The sequence below is a fragment of the Cervus canadensis genome, chromosome 8 (assembly GCF_019320065.1).
Source record: "Cervus canadensis isolate Bull #8, Minnesota chromosome 8, ASM1932006v1, whole genome shotgun sequence".
NCBI classification, from domain to species: Eukaryota; Metazoa; Chordata; class Mammalia; order Artiodactyla; family Cervidae; genus Cervus; species Cervus canadensis.
In genome coordinates this window covers 86,024,423-86,042,466 of record NC_057393.1, presented here as the reverse complement: position 1 = coordinate 86,042,466, position 18,044 = coordinate 86,024,423, and the positions used below count along the sequence as shown (strand labels likewise).

At 42.0% G+C, this 18,044-nt stretch overlaps 1 protein-coding gene across 6 annotated transcripts in view; it reads right to left on the bottom strand.

The window, feature by feature from the left end:
* The window catches only part of TARBP1 (TAR (HIV-1) RNA binding protein 1), a 61,157-nt gene extending 48,790 nt beyond the window's left edge, over positions 1–12,367 (bottom strand). For 4 of the 6 annotated variants that reach the window (XR_006270947.1, XR_006270948.1, XM_043477077.1 and 1 more), the window contains exons 1-6: positions 11,384–12,366; positions 9,324–9,421; positions 6,804–6,873; positions 4,526–4,674; positions 2,153–2,205; positions 791–888 (exon numbers count right to left, since the gene is read on the bottom strand). Coding sequence is in view for 3 of the 6 variants with exons in the window: in XM_043477077.1 (XP_043333012.1) it covers positions 791–888; positions 2,153–2,205; positions 4,526–4,674; positions 6,804–6,873; positions 9,324–9,421; positions 11,384–12,323 (1,408 nt within the window). In the remaining 3 variants the exon portion in view is untranslated. Of the gene's footprint in view, positions 1–790; positions 889–2,152; positions 2,206–4,525; positions 4,675–6,803; positions 6,874–9,323; positions 9,422–11,383 lie in introns of all 6 variants that reach the window. The other 2 variants (XR_006270949.1, XM_043477076.1) reach the window with 2 other exon arrangements.
* Positions 12,368–18,044: the final 5,677 nt, after the last annotated feature.

Genomic DNA, 18,044 nt, shown 5'->3' with positions numbered 1-18,044 from the left:
AAAAAGTAACCAAAACAATCAATTTTCTGTAAATCTAAGGTTGTGATATATAGACGGCCATCTTTTCCCTTTCTTTCCTGACTTTTGAATACATATTACCTTTGGTCATTGTTCATCCTATATGCAGATTAAATATTAATACAAAAGGAAAAAATACATATATTTCATAGCCAGGGTCACTTTCTACATCACAAAGCCTAGAATGAAGAAAAGGCTTAGTAGAGGAAATCCTGCTACTCGGCAAACAAGACAACATTGGTTCCATGCTTTGCTTACCAACAGAGCTCATCAGAAAGAAACACAGGTCTCCAATCCGAAGAAGTGGGACATTTCTAAGATACAAGGTCTTATAAAAAGTTTTTCTTCTTTTTTAATCTTTCTAAGTATGTATAAAGCAACAGTTTTGACACAATGGATATTCTGTTTATAACTTTTTCCTAAGCCCAGGTTCCTTTTTTCTTTGACTTATTTTGCTAATTTTTGAAACCGAATAGAGATACTTAGAAAGAATGGCAAACTGCAGTATATATTCCATAATCACTCCCATGCTACAGATTCCAATACTGGTACCGTGCTATATACAAAGGTGAAAGTGTGTACTAAATTTCAATGGACAATTGTATAATTCTGACAAAATTTACATTATCCTGAAAGAAAGGAACTAGTTTGACAATACTGATTATAACAGTCCTAGGAATCTCCTAGTAGGATGGTGCTTATAATCAACATTGTAAAAAAATTTTAAAATTTAAGCTAATGAGTTAAAAAGAAATTCTTTACTGATACATACTCTTTATTTCTTCTGGAAGAAAAGAAATATAAGTGACTAAAAACTTCTGTAATTTCAGTCCCAATGGAGAAACACTTCCTATCAGCTGGCCTGGGGACCTACACACAAAGGGGGTTAAAAAACAAACATATAAAATCTACTTACAAGTAAGCATACTGAGACTAAGTGCAATACGGCTCAAACGTCTTTCAGCAATAACACCATCTTCTTCTGAACCTGCATTTTATTTTTCAGTAATCTTGAGAATCCCTGATTACAAAAACATCAGGATATGCCAGAAAAACTGACGTGAGTTAGTAACAGGTTATACTAAGCAGGCATAGATCTTCTTTTTATGACACTTAATCTGACACATGTGCATCAATCTTGCCAAATAGTATCATTTTAAGAAAAGTCTAGAAATGATAATGTAAAATTATATTTTATTATTTCTAACACATACTACTTAAAATCTTTAAGTATTAAGTAAAAGACATACGTTAGTAATAAACCACTTTTGCAAAAGCATTTAATTGCTAACATCTACTAAAGACACTTTTTTTTTGTTTATTTTGCTTCTGCCAGGAACATTATCTGTTAACTGAACACACTAGTATGGGAGGAAATTGAAGGTATTTCATAATAAATGTGTTTGTCAATTCTCAGAAACCACCAAGTTGGTTTTACTGCTCTCCAGTAAAACATCTGCTCTCTGTCTGCTTCAGAAAACTATTCAACAGTAATGAGTTATTCGAAAAATAAAAATAATTGACAAACCAAGCATTGATATGTCTTTTCGATATTAAACAGGACTGAATATTAATATAACTTAGCACAGGTTGATTTAAAATTTTTAAAGAAGCTGACTGTCAAGAGTATTTTCTATTAGATTACACAAAAGTGAAAGTGTTAGTTACTGAGTCTTGTCCAACTCTTTTGTGACCCCATGGACTGAAGCCCTCCAGGTTTCTCTGCCCATAGTTTTTCCCAGGCAAGAATACTGGAGTGGGTGGCCATTTCCTTCTCCAGGAGCTCTTCCCTACCCAGAGATTGAACCTGGGTCTCCTGCACTGCAGGCACCATAAATTCCAAGCGGGCAGAAGTCAGGAGTAAGGGAAAGAAAGTCCCTATGTGAGGTGTCCTTCCCCAAAGCCCAAGAAAGGATGGGTGAAAAAGAGAAACACCAGATATAATTACTAGAAGGACAAGAAGAATCACAAACCCAGAAGGGACAACATGGTAAGAAAAAGCAGAATGTCTATGAGGCAACATATATTTATCCACCAAATGCATTATTAACAATCTGGTCATATTTCATAATCATATTAAATTTATAATCAAATACATATTACTGCATTGCTGCTAAATATAATGCATGTTTACCTGCTGTATAGAGAGCTCTCTGAAAGTGCATCCATTAATGGTCCAATGATAAACTAAAAAAAAAAACAGGAAAAAAAATTTGACGTTAAGCTGTAACTGTAATTTTGAAAAGTCAACTTGCCCTAACTGTACATCCTATGCAGGGTTACTGAAGAGCTGTTATAAGCAATCTCTTATGCTGCAGGCTGATTTATGATAGCCTTGGAGGATACCTTAATCCCAGGTATTACACCAAACTTTCCAACCTGATAAAAATGTATAGAATACTAAGAGAGCATGTGCTGTGCTGAGGAGGAGGAAAGGAATCCAAAGAAAGAACACATGGTAGAAAATAAAGGTAGTGACTAGTGAAAAACGAGATAGCTTCCCTGGTGGCTCAGACGGTAAAGCATCTGCTTACAATGCGGGAGACCTGGGTTTGATCCCTGGGGCGGGAAGATTCCCTGGAGAAGGGAATGGCAACCCACTCCAGTATTCATGCCGGGCAAATCCCATGGACCAAGGAACCTGGTGGGCTACAGTCCATGGGGTCGCAAAGAGTCGGACACAAGTGAGCAACTTCACTTCAGTGAAAAACAGAAAGATACCCAAGAGAAAACTTAAGCACCTATGCCTGGACGATAAATGGGGAAAAGTATATCTTCGAAAACATCAGTAGACAAAAGCAAGCTTTCAGGAAGTGCAAGAAGGCTAGGAGAATGTAGAAAAAGGATGCATACTAAAACACTGTACATGTACTTGGATAATTAGGGATGTTTAGGTTACCTCTAAATGAGAGGTAAATTACTGTTCCTAAGTCTGTGATCATCCAACTCACGTCATCATAACAGGACTTAAAATCACAGCTGTAATTCTCACAGTGTCTTCACTTTGTGTGATTTCTGAGAAGTGGAAGTACACATTCTCATAACATAGTTCAAAAGGCAGCCCCTGCTCAGTGCAGCAGATAGGAGTTCACTGACTCAGAACCGGAGGAGTAGCATCACTAGACAAAGAGCAGTAATTCAGTGCTTCAGAACCATGGAGACAGTATCACTCAGTTCAGTTCAGTCGCTCAGGCGTGTCCGACTCTGCGACCCCATGAATCGTAGCACACCAGGCCTCCCTGTCCATCACCAACTCCTGGAGTTTACTCAAACCCATGTCCATCGAGTCAGCGATGCCATCCAACCATCTCATTCTCTGTCGTCCCCTTCTCCTCCTGCCCTCAATCTTTCCCAGCATCAGGGTCTTTTCCAATGAGTCAGCTCTCTGCATCAGGTGGCTGGAGTACTGGAGTTTCAGCTTCAGCATCAGTCCTTCCAATGAACATCCAGGACTGATCTCCTCTAGGATGGACCGGTTGGATCTCCTTGCAGTCCAAGGGACTCTCAAGAGTCTTCTCCAACACCAAATTTCAAAAGCATCAATTTTTCGGCACTCAGCTTTCTTCACAGTCCAACTCTCACATCCATGCATGACCACTGGAAAAACCACAGCCTTGACTAGACGGACCTTTGTTGGCAAAGTAATGTCTCTGCTTTTTAATATGCTATCCAGGTTGGTCATAACTTTCCTTCCAAGGAGTAAGCATCTTTTAATTTCATGACTGCAATCACCATCTGCAGTGATTTTGGAGCCCAAAAAAAATAAAGTCAGCCACTGTTTCCACTGTTTCCCCATCTATTTGCCATGAAGTGATGGGACCAGATGCCATGATCTTAGTTTTCTGAATGTTGAGCTTTAAGCCAACTTTTTCACTCTCCTCTTTCACTTTCATCAAGAGGCTCTTTAGTTCCTCTTCACTTTCTGCCATAAGGGTGGTGTCACCTGCATATTTGAGGTTATTGATATTTCTCCCAGCAAACTGGATTCCAGCTTGTGCTTCTTCCAGCCCAGCGTTTCTCATGATGTACTCTGCATATAAGTTAAATAAGCAGGGTGACTATATACAGCTTTGACGTACTCCTTTTTCTATTTGGAAGCAGTCTGTTGTTCCATGTCCAGTTCTAACTGTTGCTCCCTGACCTGCATATAGGTTTCTCAAGAGGCAAGTCAGGAGGTCTGGTATTCCCAACTCTTTCAGAATTTTCCACAGTTTATTGTGATCTAACACACTTCTATCCCAGGGTTCATGCTGCTGACTTTTGTTCAGAATACAGATAACAAAGGACTACCTTTCATCACGGTAATGATGCAGGCAGCCTGTCGACAAAGTCCAAGTATGAGAGCCTCATTTAGAGATAAAGGGTTTGTTTTCACCAAATCTCTAAAGTGTTAGTTGCAATTTTCAAGCCCCAGTATACACTTTTGAAGATCACATAAAATACAACAAGTGCCTTCGCCTCTTATCTTCTGACAAAGGGAACAAGGGAAGGGAGAGGCTGCCATTACCTCAGAAATTTCTGGTGAAAATGGAAGAATCCTTGTTTCATACAGTTCCAAAAAATGGGTAACGCCTTCTTTAGTCAGGATTTTGTTTTCACTTTCAAACATTCTTTTATAAATACACAGATGCCAGGATGGGTGAAAGAGCCAGCATCCTGTGAAAATAAACACCCAAAGTTGACTTTGATTCTCACATTAAATTGCTCCACATAGACTATATATTCATAAATAAACACACACACAAACACATTAACTTCATTACAACAATCATGTTCAAAGGTGTTTAATTACTGAATAACCAAAGGAACTTCAGTATTTGGTCTTCCATTTTCAGTTTCATTTAGAAAGACTGCAAGCGAATGTCATGGTGACTACAGTGTACAAAATTAAATGTGACTCCACACAACCAGGTTGGAACTTCAGGTTTGGGGTGATTTCATCCAATTCTCTCTCCTTACTTCAATCCATTTTTCATACAGAAACCCGAAACTGTCTTTCCTCTGTTTAAAACCCTTGAGTGGCTTCTCAAAACTCAGAACAAAATCCAAACCAGGCATGAAACTGCCCCTGACAACTACTGCAGCCTCAGGCCACCCCTCCCGCACCACCAAGCTGTGCCCCACTAGTCTGGTCTCTGCCCCACGGCGCCGCTGCCATCTCAGGGCTTCTGCACCCAGAGCTGTCTGCCCCACTGAGTCACCCCTAAGGCAGGCCTCAGCTGCTTGCCTCACCAAGGAATGGCCTCACTAGTATTCCATTCCTGCCACTTCTTTGTTGTCTGTCTAGAACTTTATAATCAAAGCCAGTTTTCCGTGGAAAACAGACCAAAAATCAAGTGAAAAATAGTTCTTCTGTCTCACCACTTACCCCAGTGCTCCGTAGTATTGGACACTAAGTGTGCATCTAGTAAGTAAATACATGAATGAGTGAGAAACAAAAAATGAAATAAGTATGTACCTTAGAGATACTTTAACTCTTTTCAAATATCCTTAACATTTTTAGGAAAAAAATTCAGCATTTTAAACTCATAGCATTCTATAAATAAACCGGTCCATTTTTGTATGTTATTTACATCAAGATGCTTGTTCAATTCTTTGGCAGTGGTAATTTTTCAAAATATGTCACTGCTATTTGGTTTGTTTTGCCGAGAGCTGTGGGCAAAATGTGGTAATAAGAGAATCACTTTAACAGTAAATGCGTAAGTGAAGTCACAACAGGATTTAATTAAATTCTAGCCCGAGGTGGGACTATAGATTCTTATAGTCTGTGAAAAATTCCAATGTATCAGAAAACAACCATAGCAATCAGCTGAATAAAGCTCAATTCCTAAGGGGTCACACTATTAAAGTTGTAATTATCTAAAGCAGGCACTGAAACCCATTTGCCTAGGTTAACTCTCACGTGTAAACATGATAATGCAGCATTTCATCATTCATATGAATACAAACGTTAGCCTGCGTTTAGTTGTCTCATTTATCTAAACTTAATTTCGTAAGATAATTTTAGGAAGCTCCAGTTTCATTTTATTTCTCCTAAAAAGCCCTCATAATATAGTACTGATTAAGGACTTAAAAACTATATTTAAAATAGTATCTTAGAATTTTCCCTTCCCCAGAAGTCCAACCTACAGAACAATGGCTGAAACTCTAAGAAAGCAACTTTAACACTGAAACAGATATATTAAGAGAACAAAGCTGAAAAGCAGTTAGTATATATAATACCAAACAATGCTTATTAAAAAATGAATAATACACCATACATAAAACATTACCAAAGAGTCCTTATCTTTTAAGGATATATACTGAAATAATTACAGATGAAATGATATGCTGTTTAGGAATGTGCTTCAAAATCATTTGATGAAGAGGGAGCAAATGAGGCCACATGCAATATAAGGCAGAAACTGGCCACAAGTTGATCACTGCAGAAGCTAGGTGATAGGGTTCATCATACAAACTCTTCTCCTGTAAATGTTTGAAATTTTCCATAATGATAAGTTTATAAAATTACCATGCCTCTAAATTACAGAAAACTCTGCAGCCATTTAAAACTAAATTCTCAAAGACTATTTAAGGACATAGGTAAGTGCACTCAGATATACTGCTGAGTGAGAAAAAACATTATGAACAATTCACAAGGTATGTATCTGGAATATTAGCAGCTGTCTCCTGGTAGCAGTGAATTTATATATGCATATAACATTCTCCACAATGAACAAGAATTAATTATAAAATAAGGGGGAAAATGATGCATCATAAAAAATCAAAATAAAAGCAACCATTACCATTTTCCTCTGACACTGCGTATTCAAACAGACTGTTTAGCTTTGGTAAAACTGGCTTTATAACATGTATCTGAAAACAAAAGCAAAAAGCCATAGGAAATGAAAATTCACCTTTAAAAACCAAAGTATTGTTACATATTTATGTAAGTCACTCTTCTGTTCTTCCCCCCACAACCTCCACCCTCCCTGACCCCACCACACCCATGCAAAAAAATGTGCAGAAGGTGCCTGATTTTTCCAGTTTTTAAATCATACAAATTCAAGTAAGACTGAATATGGCAAAGCTAATAAATATAACCTAGAACATAGTTACAGTAACATTACATTTATAGAATATCATAAATTATGTCATGTGATCCTTAACTGTCCTGGGAAGCAGGTACGGCTGACACCACCAATATTACAAAGATGAAAAAATACTGAAATGCTTTCTCTAGTCACTCAGGTTGTTCAAGGCCACACATTTAGACATAGAGCCAGCTCAGGGTTCAACGCTCTTTTTTCTTAGACTCCTGCAAATACCAGCGTCTAATGTACATATCCTACAAACTAAAGGCAACTAACTTAAGAGTTTCTGAACAGTGAGGGTGTTATGGATGCACTGATTAAGGAAAACCATAGTTTATATAAATTTAGAACTGTTTTTCGTTTAGTCCTCATCCCCACATCTACATACATTTAGCACATATGAGTACTTCTTTCCTTTAGTCAACAAACAATGGGTTTAGACTGACACCTCACAGTGACTCCATGATGGCTGGCCCCCCAGCGATCTCCAGCTTACGTACTGGGAACCCCTATAACAGGTCTCCAAGTGTGGTCCCTAGAACGGCAGCGTATGCATCTCCTGGGAATATGTAAAATATCTGAATTCTCAGGCCACACCACAGACCTAATCAGAAACTCTGCAGACCAGATCCAGCAACTGATACTTTAATAAGGCACCAGGATGATTCTAATGAATGTCAATCTAAATGTTAACCTCTAAAGAGATTCCTAATTTAAAAATTCCATGTTCCTATATTAATTCAAAGTCAACTGAAAATAATTTTTCATGTTTTTTTTTTTTTTAGGTTTTTTTCAGGTTTCTATTCTCAGAACCAGAGAATGCAAAGATGTAAGAACTGAAAGAAAAGAAAGCAAGCCTACAAAATCAAAGGGTCATTATTACTTAATAACAACTGATCTCAGGTTTTAAGTAACATTTTCCTCACTGTGTATTTCTTTGGAGATTATCTATAACGTAGAGAAACTAAAAACGAACAAACATTTTAAAAGTAAATGTCAAGGGAAGATCAAATAAGACCAAATCCTTTGAATGATAAATTAAGTCAACCAAAGTATTCTTTAATTTCCTGATCCTGAGTTTACGTTGTTGTTGTTCAGTCCCCCAGCTGTGTCCAGTTCTTTGTGACCCCATGGACTGCAGCACGCCAGGCCTCCCTGTCCCTCCACATCTTTCCAAGTTTGCCCAAGTTCATGTCCATTGCATCAGTGATGTCATCCAGCCATCTAATCCTCTTGACCCCTTTTTCTCCTTCTGTCTTCAATCTTTCCAGGCATCAGGGACTTTACATATGAGCCAGCTATTCACATCAGGTGACCAAAAAGTTGGCGCTTCAGTTTCAGCATCAGTCCTTTGAATGAGTATTCAGGGTTGATTTCCCTTAAGATTGACTGGTTTGATCTCCTTGCTGCCCAAGGAACACAGGAGTCTTCTCCAGCACCGCAGTTTGAAGGCTCTTTGCTCTGGCTCTCTGCCTTCTTTACGGTCTAGCTCTCACAACCGTACGTGACCACTGGGAAGACCACAGCCTTGACTACAGAGACATTTATTGGCAGAGTGATCTCTCTGCCTTTCAACACACTGTCTAGGTTTGTCACAGCTTTCCCGCTGAGAAGCAACTGTCTTCTGATTTCATGGCTGCAGTCACCATCCATAGTGATTTTAGAGCCCAAGAAGAGGAAATCTGTCACTGCTTCCACCATTTCCCTTTCTATTTGCCATGAAATAATGGGGCTGGATGCCATGATCTTAGTTTTTTCTTTTAAATATTTAGTTTTAAGCCAGCTCTTTCACTCTCCTCCTTCCTGAGTTCACATTCAACCTTAAATTGCAGCTATGCTGGAAAAGAAAACAGGATTCCCTGGTAGCTCAGATGGTAAAGAGTCTGCCTGCAATGTGGGAGATCTGAGTTTGATCCCTGGGTCCGGAAGATCCCCTGGAGAAGGAAATGGTAACCCACTCCAATATTCGTGCCTGAAAAATCCCATGGAGAGAGGAGCTTGGCAGGCTATAGCTCATAGCGTTGGGCTATAGCTCATAGCGTTGCAGAGAGTTGGACATAACTGAGTGACTTCACTCACTCACTCACTCATGCTGGAAAACAAAGTATGCTAATGTATTCCATTATGCTATATCCAAGTTGACCTTTTTGTACTGGTTCTACAGAATGTTTGGGGAAAAAAAAGAAAGAAACTGCACCTATACAGGATTTGATAAAATATGAAAACACTTACCTGATTTCCTTCAAGAGTTTCCATAATTAAAATATAGTTTTCCCAAAACTTTAGAAGTTCATCTTTTTTCTTCTCAGACCACCAAAACAGACTTGGGCCTGATATGGTTTAAAAAAGAAAATCAGTTTCTAGATTTAGTTTCTAAATAGAAAATGTTGTTTCTAAATATAAGGAGACAACAATATGCCAACTACAGCAATAACAAAATCCAAAGCCAGCTCAACTAGAGTGACTCAACCCCAACAATCTAACAGAGTACCTATCTCTAAGGCATAAATAATGCAGTTGCTACTGAAAAAAGGTAATCTCATTGCCAAGAGATAAAACAGAAAACAAAATCAGACTCAAAGATGGTCCAAAAATGGAACTTACATATACCTATGATTAGTAGGTTAAAGGATCTAATGGAAAAGATAGACAACAGGCACAAACAGATGGGGATTTCCAGGAGATAGAAACTAAAAAAGTGTCAGGTTGAACTGACAGAAAAGACATAAAGGAACCTTTGATTAAATTATCAGATATTCAAGATCTTGAAGATAAGAACTCCAGGAAAAGAGCTTCAACAAAAGATCAGGTGAAGGGAGTCCCCCAGATGAAAGTGAAGGCAGATCTAAGAATGTCAGTGGTGTGCACAAGGCTGAGCTTGTAATGGGACTTCAGAAGAGACTTCTTCAAGAAAATTTATAATGACTGATGATCTCACTTTGCACAGGAAAGATTTAAACAGCTAACTAAGAATCTAGGTCTGAATTAGTGGTAAGTATGGAGGCAACCAAACATAAATGACAAATATAGGGAAAACTTGCAGGAAGGAAAAAATAAATCATAGATTACTACATAGATCACTGGTGAACTGTCCTAGTTGTAATTTTGTTGAACTCACATTTAATCAAAATTGCAAATAGGATAAAGGATTTTATGATATTACTAGAGATTACGTCAAGATATAGGGATAGACACCAAAATAATCAACTAAAAGAGGTAAAAGTGGCTGCTCTTTGAAATGAAGGAAATATAGATGGGAGGCAAGCATAAGACTATTCCTTATCTTTAAAACTGCAGAATGATTGACACTTTAAAATAAATGAGTGCTTAACTTTGGTAATTTAAAAAAATGTTTTCCAGTGACAACTCTCACTGGATGATCACCAACTTGCGGGCTATTAAAATATCTACTGTCTGATGTTTTAAACGTGTATAAAAATCTAATCTACTCACAACTTCAGTGGAACAAAAATCTTTTACTAGTATAAATAGGTAGGCAGCCACAGTTGAAAGGATAGAAATTTTCCATCCATTAAGGCAGTTTTGACTCAATCAATCCATTTTGGACTTTGATAGATCAAAATAAATTTAAGATGACTGAAGTGTATTTTCACACATTTATTTCAGTGAACAAACTGATCAACAGTAACAAACCAAACTAAAGGGAGGCCTTGCTATTTTGTCTACTTTTATCCTGTAAAAAACTGGTAGGATGCACAGGCTCAAAACGTAAAATAAATAAAAAAATTAAAACCTCATTCTATTAAATCAACGCAAAAATACCCTCCGCCAAAGGTCGATTTAAGGCCCATATACTTAACTAATATTAATAAATCCTCCTAAGAGAACTACCGAAGGATTGTGATGGTTTTCCCATGACAAAATTCTAATACTCAAGGCTCAATTCGTCGGTCAGTACATGTAAATACTTTTCCTTTCAATTTGATGAGGGCTATTCCTTCTTTTCTATTTGAATGAGTCCACTATATAGTGCAATTTTGGTCTGTTAATATCCTGCTGGACTAGTTCCTAAATTATTCCACGAATGCAGTATTCCACCCGCTCTGGGCAAGAGAATTCATCCTAAATGCGGACTGTTCTAACAATGCTGCAGTGATTTGCTACAGTTCAGAGAACACCCTTGAGATGAGGTTCCCAAGGTTTTTCAGGCTCTATGGGGACCACGAGAATAACCAAATTCTGGAAGAATCGCGGAGAAGGCCCCGGAAGCAGAAGGGCCTCCCTCGCAGAAAGTCAAGTAGGGGTGGGCCTGGGGGCAGAGAGGCAAGTACCGGCTCCTTCGTCGGCGGCGCACGCGCAGTCGGTCCCCAGTTCCGCCGACACCTCCACAGCCCGCTGCAGCAGGTAGCGCGCCCGCTTGCGCGTCAGGGCGTCCTCAGACCAGGCCAGTCCGGCCTGCACCGTGCTCCAGAAGCGCGCGCAGCGCCGGGCGTCCAGGCCCCCCTCGCGCGCGGCGGGCACGCTGTCTGCGCCGGGCTCGGGCAGTAGCTTCTCAGCCAGGGCGCTCAGAATCAGCAGCTGCGACCCGACGCGGCCCGGCCCCTCAGGCATCCCGGGCACGACCAGCCCGCCCCACACAGCTCGCAGCGCCGCCCCGCCGCAGCGGCCCAGAGCCGGCAGCAGCCGCCCGGCAACCAGCGCCGCAGCGTCCTGGGAAGGCCCCGCCTTGTCCCCACCCAGCGCCAGCGCGAGAGCGGCCCGCGCCACTCGCTCCAGCAGGGGCGCGTCCTCGTGAGGCCGCAGGCAGGGCCCCACGGCCGCCAGCACCTCCACGGCCGCCTCGGCGGCCCCTTCGAGGCCGGGCGCAGGCCCCGCATTGAGCAGGTCGCACAGCGCCTCCTCAGCCAGCGCGGCCGCCAGCTGTGGGCCCCCGGCCAGGCGGGCGCACGAGCGCAGGGCAGCGCCTGCCGCCCTCAGCACTCGCCGGCGCTGGCGGGCCGCGGGACCGGGGTCATCCGCGCCGCCCGCTGGGCACCCGCGCAGGCCCCGCAGCAGCGGCACCAGATACCCGGCGGCGACCTCGCGCGCCGCCTCCGGGAGCGCGCCCGCGCCGCCGCCGCCGCCGCGCGCTTCCTCATCCTCCAGTCGCTGCAGAAGAAAACACAGGGTCTCCACGCGCTCCGCAGATGCCTCCCCGCGGCACAGCGCCCCAAGCAGGACCCGGGGGTCCCGGCTCTGCGAGAGCAGCGCATCCGCCAGCACCCACTCCATTTGCCCCGCGCGCCGCCGACCCCGGGCGCCCAGAGGAAGGCGCCAGCGTGCGCGAGTGCGTGCGCGTGCGCGGCTGTTCCGAGCACGCGCCCGCAGGTAGGGGGCTTGCAGCCCCGCCCTGGTCCAGGTCGCCGCGCTTTGGGCAGGTCCCATCAGAATGGCCTGGGTAACTTTTTAAAGAAGAAAAGAGGCTCTCTCGTGAAACGTTAATGTAGTATCTACACCAACTCCATCGATTCTTAATTGGGGATTGGCCTGCCCATGGGGCTCTAAATCATTTTAGAGTGCCATGAGAATGGGCCAGCGGTACATTTGGAAGGTGCACTCACCATCACCTAGGTTGTTTTTAAAAAGGAGCAGCCTGGCACCACCCACAAAGACTTCGATATAGTGGGTCTGCAGTGGGCTCCCGACAGCTGCGTAAAAAATAAATACTGAAAACACAAGAATGATTCAGGAGCCGTGCAAAGTACTGTAGGAATGAGCTAGGGATAGAGCTGAAAACGAGATGCCCACACCAGCACTGGCAGTCAAATGCCCAAGCTGACTCCAGCATGCAGTTCTTCCCACACAATGCTTGTGCTCCCACATGCAGTCCCTAAATAGTTCATTTGTCTATATTTTCTGTATTTCTGACAGCGTCTACTGCTAAATACACAAACACAAAAACCTCACCTAAGCATGCACCATACTGGTTTGGTTTCCGGCTCAATCCTAGGCAAACTGAATCAGTGAGGTGGGTTTTCTTTGCCTTCCAACCACACCACAAAGATCTTTCCGTTAGTCCATGGAGAAGTTACAGTTGCCCCTTTAAAGAGCTTGATGTGTAATAAGCACAATGGATAAAGTGTAATTTAAAGTTACTTAAGTCTAAGTGTATTTTATGCAATTTAAAGTTATTTGATTTTTGTATTTACATTTTATATAATTTAAATATATAATTTAAAGTTATCCAACATCATATATGCAAGATTTTTTTCCGAGTTTCAGAGTCATTCAGTTTTCCATTGACTGCATACAAAAAAGGTTTTTATTGTAAGTCTTCCCTGGTGACTCAGTGGTAAAATACATGCTTAGTGCAGGAGACAAGTTCAGGAAGTTCCCCTGGAGAAGAAAATGGCAACCCAGTCCAATATTCTTGCCTGGGAAATCCCATGGACAGAGGAGCCTGGCAGGCTGTAGTCCACTGCGTCATGAAAGAGTTGGACATGACTAAACAACAACGACAATGATTTAGGTTGTATCAGTAAATATCAGTTGCCTTCAACATTTAAAAAAACATCAGTGCGGGGACTTCCCTGGTGGTCCAGTAGTTAAAATTCTGTGCTTCCACTGCAGGGGGCACATGAGTTCCATCCCTGGCCTGGCAACTTCCTTCATGCCCTGTGGCAAGGCCAAATAAATAAACATCAGTTTCCTTCAACATATATTCTTTATATATCTATCAAAAATGGACAAAAGTCTTGAGCAGACTTTTTGCAAATAAACATAGGTTAATGTAAGCATCTGGGAAGGTATCGAGAATCATTATTCCTCACAGTCATGCAAATTCAAGCCTCAAAGAGATACCACTTCACACCCATGCAAATGGCTAAAATTTTAAAGACTGAAACCTCCAAAGGACTCTTAAGGGTTTCCTCTTCTTGAAACCCTGTATTCCTCTAGTTTTCACCATATACCTTTATTCTGTTTTTTCTTTTTCTTATTTCCCCAGCTGTTTCTTCTCCATCCTCTTCTTTCTGTTCCTGACCTGCTCATATGGATATCTCCAGACTTACATCTCTAGATTACTGTTCTTCTCACTCTTTAAAATTTCCCTGAATAGCTTCATTAAAACTACAGATTCTACTACGATTTACATTGCTAATGATGAAAAAAATCTAGATGTCCAGCACCAAATCTCTCCCCAACTCCAAACCTATCTACCTACCTACTGCCTACCAAACTGAATGTCCCTCAAGGCATCACTCTCAATCTCCACTTTTAAGAAGGTCACGTTATTATCTTAATCCTTTCATCCCTTCCCCCATCATCACTATCCCCACCAATGTACTTCTTCCTGTATATTTCCTATTTAGGGGAGGGGCCATAACTCATTCAGTTACCCAAGTCAAAAAACCTGGGAGCCAAAATGTTATCAAGCCAAATTTTGGTCCTGTTGCCTGGATGTGCAGTTAAGCCAATCTACTGACACCAGGTGGCAGTGAAGTTTGTAGCAGATGCCAAGCAAGGAGTCCAGGCAGCTAGTACTCAAGAGGCCTAAACTCACTGAAGGCTTCCAGGGAAAGGTTTTTAAAGATAGGGTAAGGAAGAGAGATTGTGGAGTGTATGATCAGCTCATGGACGTTCTTCTGATTGGTTCGTAGTGAGGTAATCAGGAGTCAACATCATCAACCTTCTTCAATCTTCTGGTTCCTTCTGGTCTGGAGTTATGTGCTTGTGGGCAGCATACCATTAACTTCTTCAACCTGGTGGGGGCTGCAGTATCTGCAAAACAGCTTAAAGAACATGGCCTAGGATATTACCTGCAGCCCATGAGATGGAACTAAAGGTTCTTGACTTTTTCGAGTGCCTAAACTATTATTATTATTATTTTGGTTGCATGAGGCGGCTTGCAGGATCTTAGTTCCACAACCAGGGATGGAACCCATGCCCCCTGCAGTGAAAGTGCAGAGTGTTATGTACTGGATCAGCAGGGAAGTCCCTAAACTATTATCATTTTGTTTTGCTTGACTGTTTTCCTTTTTTTCTGCATTTACTCACTTCTCTGATTAAAAGTACTCTGTAACTCAGAGAAGGTCTGGTAGCCTAAAGTTTTTTTTTTTACAAGCAAGAGGCAGGCAGAGGACATAGTGGTGGGCTGTGATTTCTGCCTGGAAGGCCCCGTAGGGTCCTGTTTGGTTACAAATAGATTGCCTCCTCTCTTCTTTGATTCCTACATATAATTGCTCCTCAAATCTATCCATGAAAGTCTCTAAATCTCTTAGTGTCCCCACCTCTCTGTCTCACACTAATATAGACTCTCCTCATTTCTTACTGAGATGGCAACAATAACTTCCTGCCTGATTCACTCTCCACCCCAGTGTACGTGCCACATTGCTACCAGGATGACCTTCCTAAAATTAAGCCAGCTGCCATGGCCCCCAGAATTATGGCTGAATTTCTTAGCATGACATCCCAGATGCCTCTTGAGGTGGCCCTGCCTGTCTCTCCAGCCTCCTTGTCCTCATGTCCCATGTACATCTAGATTTTTAAGTCCCCAAAACATGCCATGTGCTCCCACTTTGTCTTTTCAAAAGGCTTTCCCTCTTCTGGAAGACTCTTTCTCCATTTGACTAGTTCTTTTCCTTTCAAGACACAGTTCACATTATCATCTCTCCAGAAAGTCATTTCTTTTTGTTTGTTTTTTTATTTTGGGGTGTGCCATGTGACATGCAGGACCTTCGTTCCTGAGCAGGAATCAAACATGTGCCCCATGCACCGTGCATTTGGAACATGGAATCCAAACCACTGGACTGCCAGGGAAGTCCCAGAAAGTCATTCCTTAAACCTCACTCCCACTACCAACACCCATTCCACCTAGGTGGTGTCCCCCTCTTCCAAACTCCCCAAACATCCTAGCATATCTCTTACACAGCATTTGTCACACTGTTGTAACCACAGGTTTACTTCTTTGTCTCCTTCCCCCCTGTGAGCAATTTGAGGGCTTATCATGGGCTATGGGTGGCTATGGGGGGGCTATGGGCTTCCCTGGTGGCTGAGCAGTAAAGAATCTGCCTGCAATGCAAGAGACACACAGGAGACTCAGGTTTGATCTCTGGGTGGGGAAGATCCCCTAGAGGAGGAAATGGCAACCCACTATAGTATTCTTGTCTGGGAAATCCCATGAAGGGATTTCCATGGGAAATCCCTGGCAGGCTACAGTCCATGGGGTCTCAAAGAGTCAGACATAACTGAGCACTCATTCATATTATATCATATCTTATCATATCATGGGCTGTATCTTTTATCATACTAATCCCAGCATCTGCACCTCTGGTTGTATCACGCTCAAGACATGTTTATCCCCTACTCCTCAGTGAAGACCCAAACTATAGGGCATCTATAAGAAGCCCTTCACAAGGCCTCAATGGTACTTCTGTCTTCCCCAACTTTCAGTTGTGGTAATAACAATAGCTAACAGCTACTTATCATACTTAAAAAGAAGATATGGTAATATCTTTACCTATAATACTGTTTTGAATTCTCAAAACAACTCCGAAATGAAGTGCTGTTATTTTTCTCATTTTACAGATGAGGAAACTGAGGCGGGAAGAGGGTGTCACCCTCTTTCATTGGTGTTACCCAGTGAAAAAGCGACAGAACTGACTCAAAGCTGTGCATTCTGCTACATTACCTCTGAAACATCAAGAATGCAAAATCTGCAATTGCAATTACGTTTACTATCTACATAATCTGCACTCCCAAGGTCTAGGAATGTGGTAGGAATGAATGAATGAATATGTGTGCTTCTGCCATAGCTCATGATCTCCTTTTCAAATGAGGATTTCAGTTTTAATTTATTGTGTAGCTTACACACCAAATGTAGTACCAGAAGCATGGTAGCTACTCAAAAACGTTTGGAACTGAGTGAATAAGAATTCAGTATTTTATAGTGAGCGAGTTATACATTGACCAGTTGGAAGATTTCCAGGGACACTAGTTTATAACTAGTTAGTTTCAGATGTACAGCATTTTGCCCTCCCTCATCGTGAGATTGGCTTGCCTTTTTGGAAGTCTGAGGTCTTCTGTCAGTGCTCAGAAGGGGCTCTGTAGGAACCGTTCCACATGTTGATGAACCTCTGATGTATTTGTTGCAGGGAGTGGCGGGGGGGATGATCTCCCCATCTTACTCCTCCACTATCTTGAAAGTCTTCTCTGGGACATAATGACTCAAACATGAGCATTTGAGAGCTGAAGTCCTTGTTACCTAGTTCAACATGCAAAGTACGCTGCCTTGATAGACAGAAGAGACCTGTGTGAGAAACAGCCAATTACCCTTGTCCATCCCCATGAAGATGAGGGATGGAATTGGAAGTCGTGTGTGAAAGGCATTTAGAAGAGTTTGCTTCCCCTACTCCTTGCAAGTTTCCTGTTTTGTCTGTAAGTGAATTAGGGTTTATGACTAGTTTGGTTTTTTTTTTAACTGAAGTATAGTTGATTTACAATGTTATGCTAATTTCAGGTGTACGGCAAAGTGATTCAGTGATACATACATGTGTGCATTTTTTTTTCAGATTCTTTTACCTTTTAGGTTATTGTAAAGCACTGAGTAAAGTTCCCTGTGCTGCACAGTAGGAGGGATGGCCGGTCAGCTGTGAGATCCAGGGGTGGAGGATGGAGTACATCCCAGGAAACGGTCCTCAGAGACCACTGCCAGGTACCCATGCCCACAAGGCCAAGCACAGTGGAGTTTTTCCCTCAGAAGCACACACACTATTGCCTGAGGAAACAGCGTGGGCAGGCTTGGGGTCCGAGGGGGGCTGGAGAGAGTAGTGGATGAATCCATGACTATGTGAGCGAGAGTGAAGCAGCTCAGGAGAAGGCAGGGGTGACTCTAACAGTGTCCACACTGGCACCTGTTTTTGATGTTGAAATAGCAGCTAGTCTGGTAGAGCCACATGGAGAGCTGTATGGAGTTTCCCCAAAAACCTAAAAATAGAGTTGCCATATGATTCACTG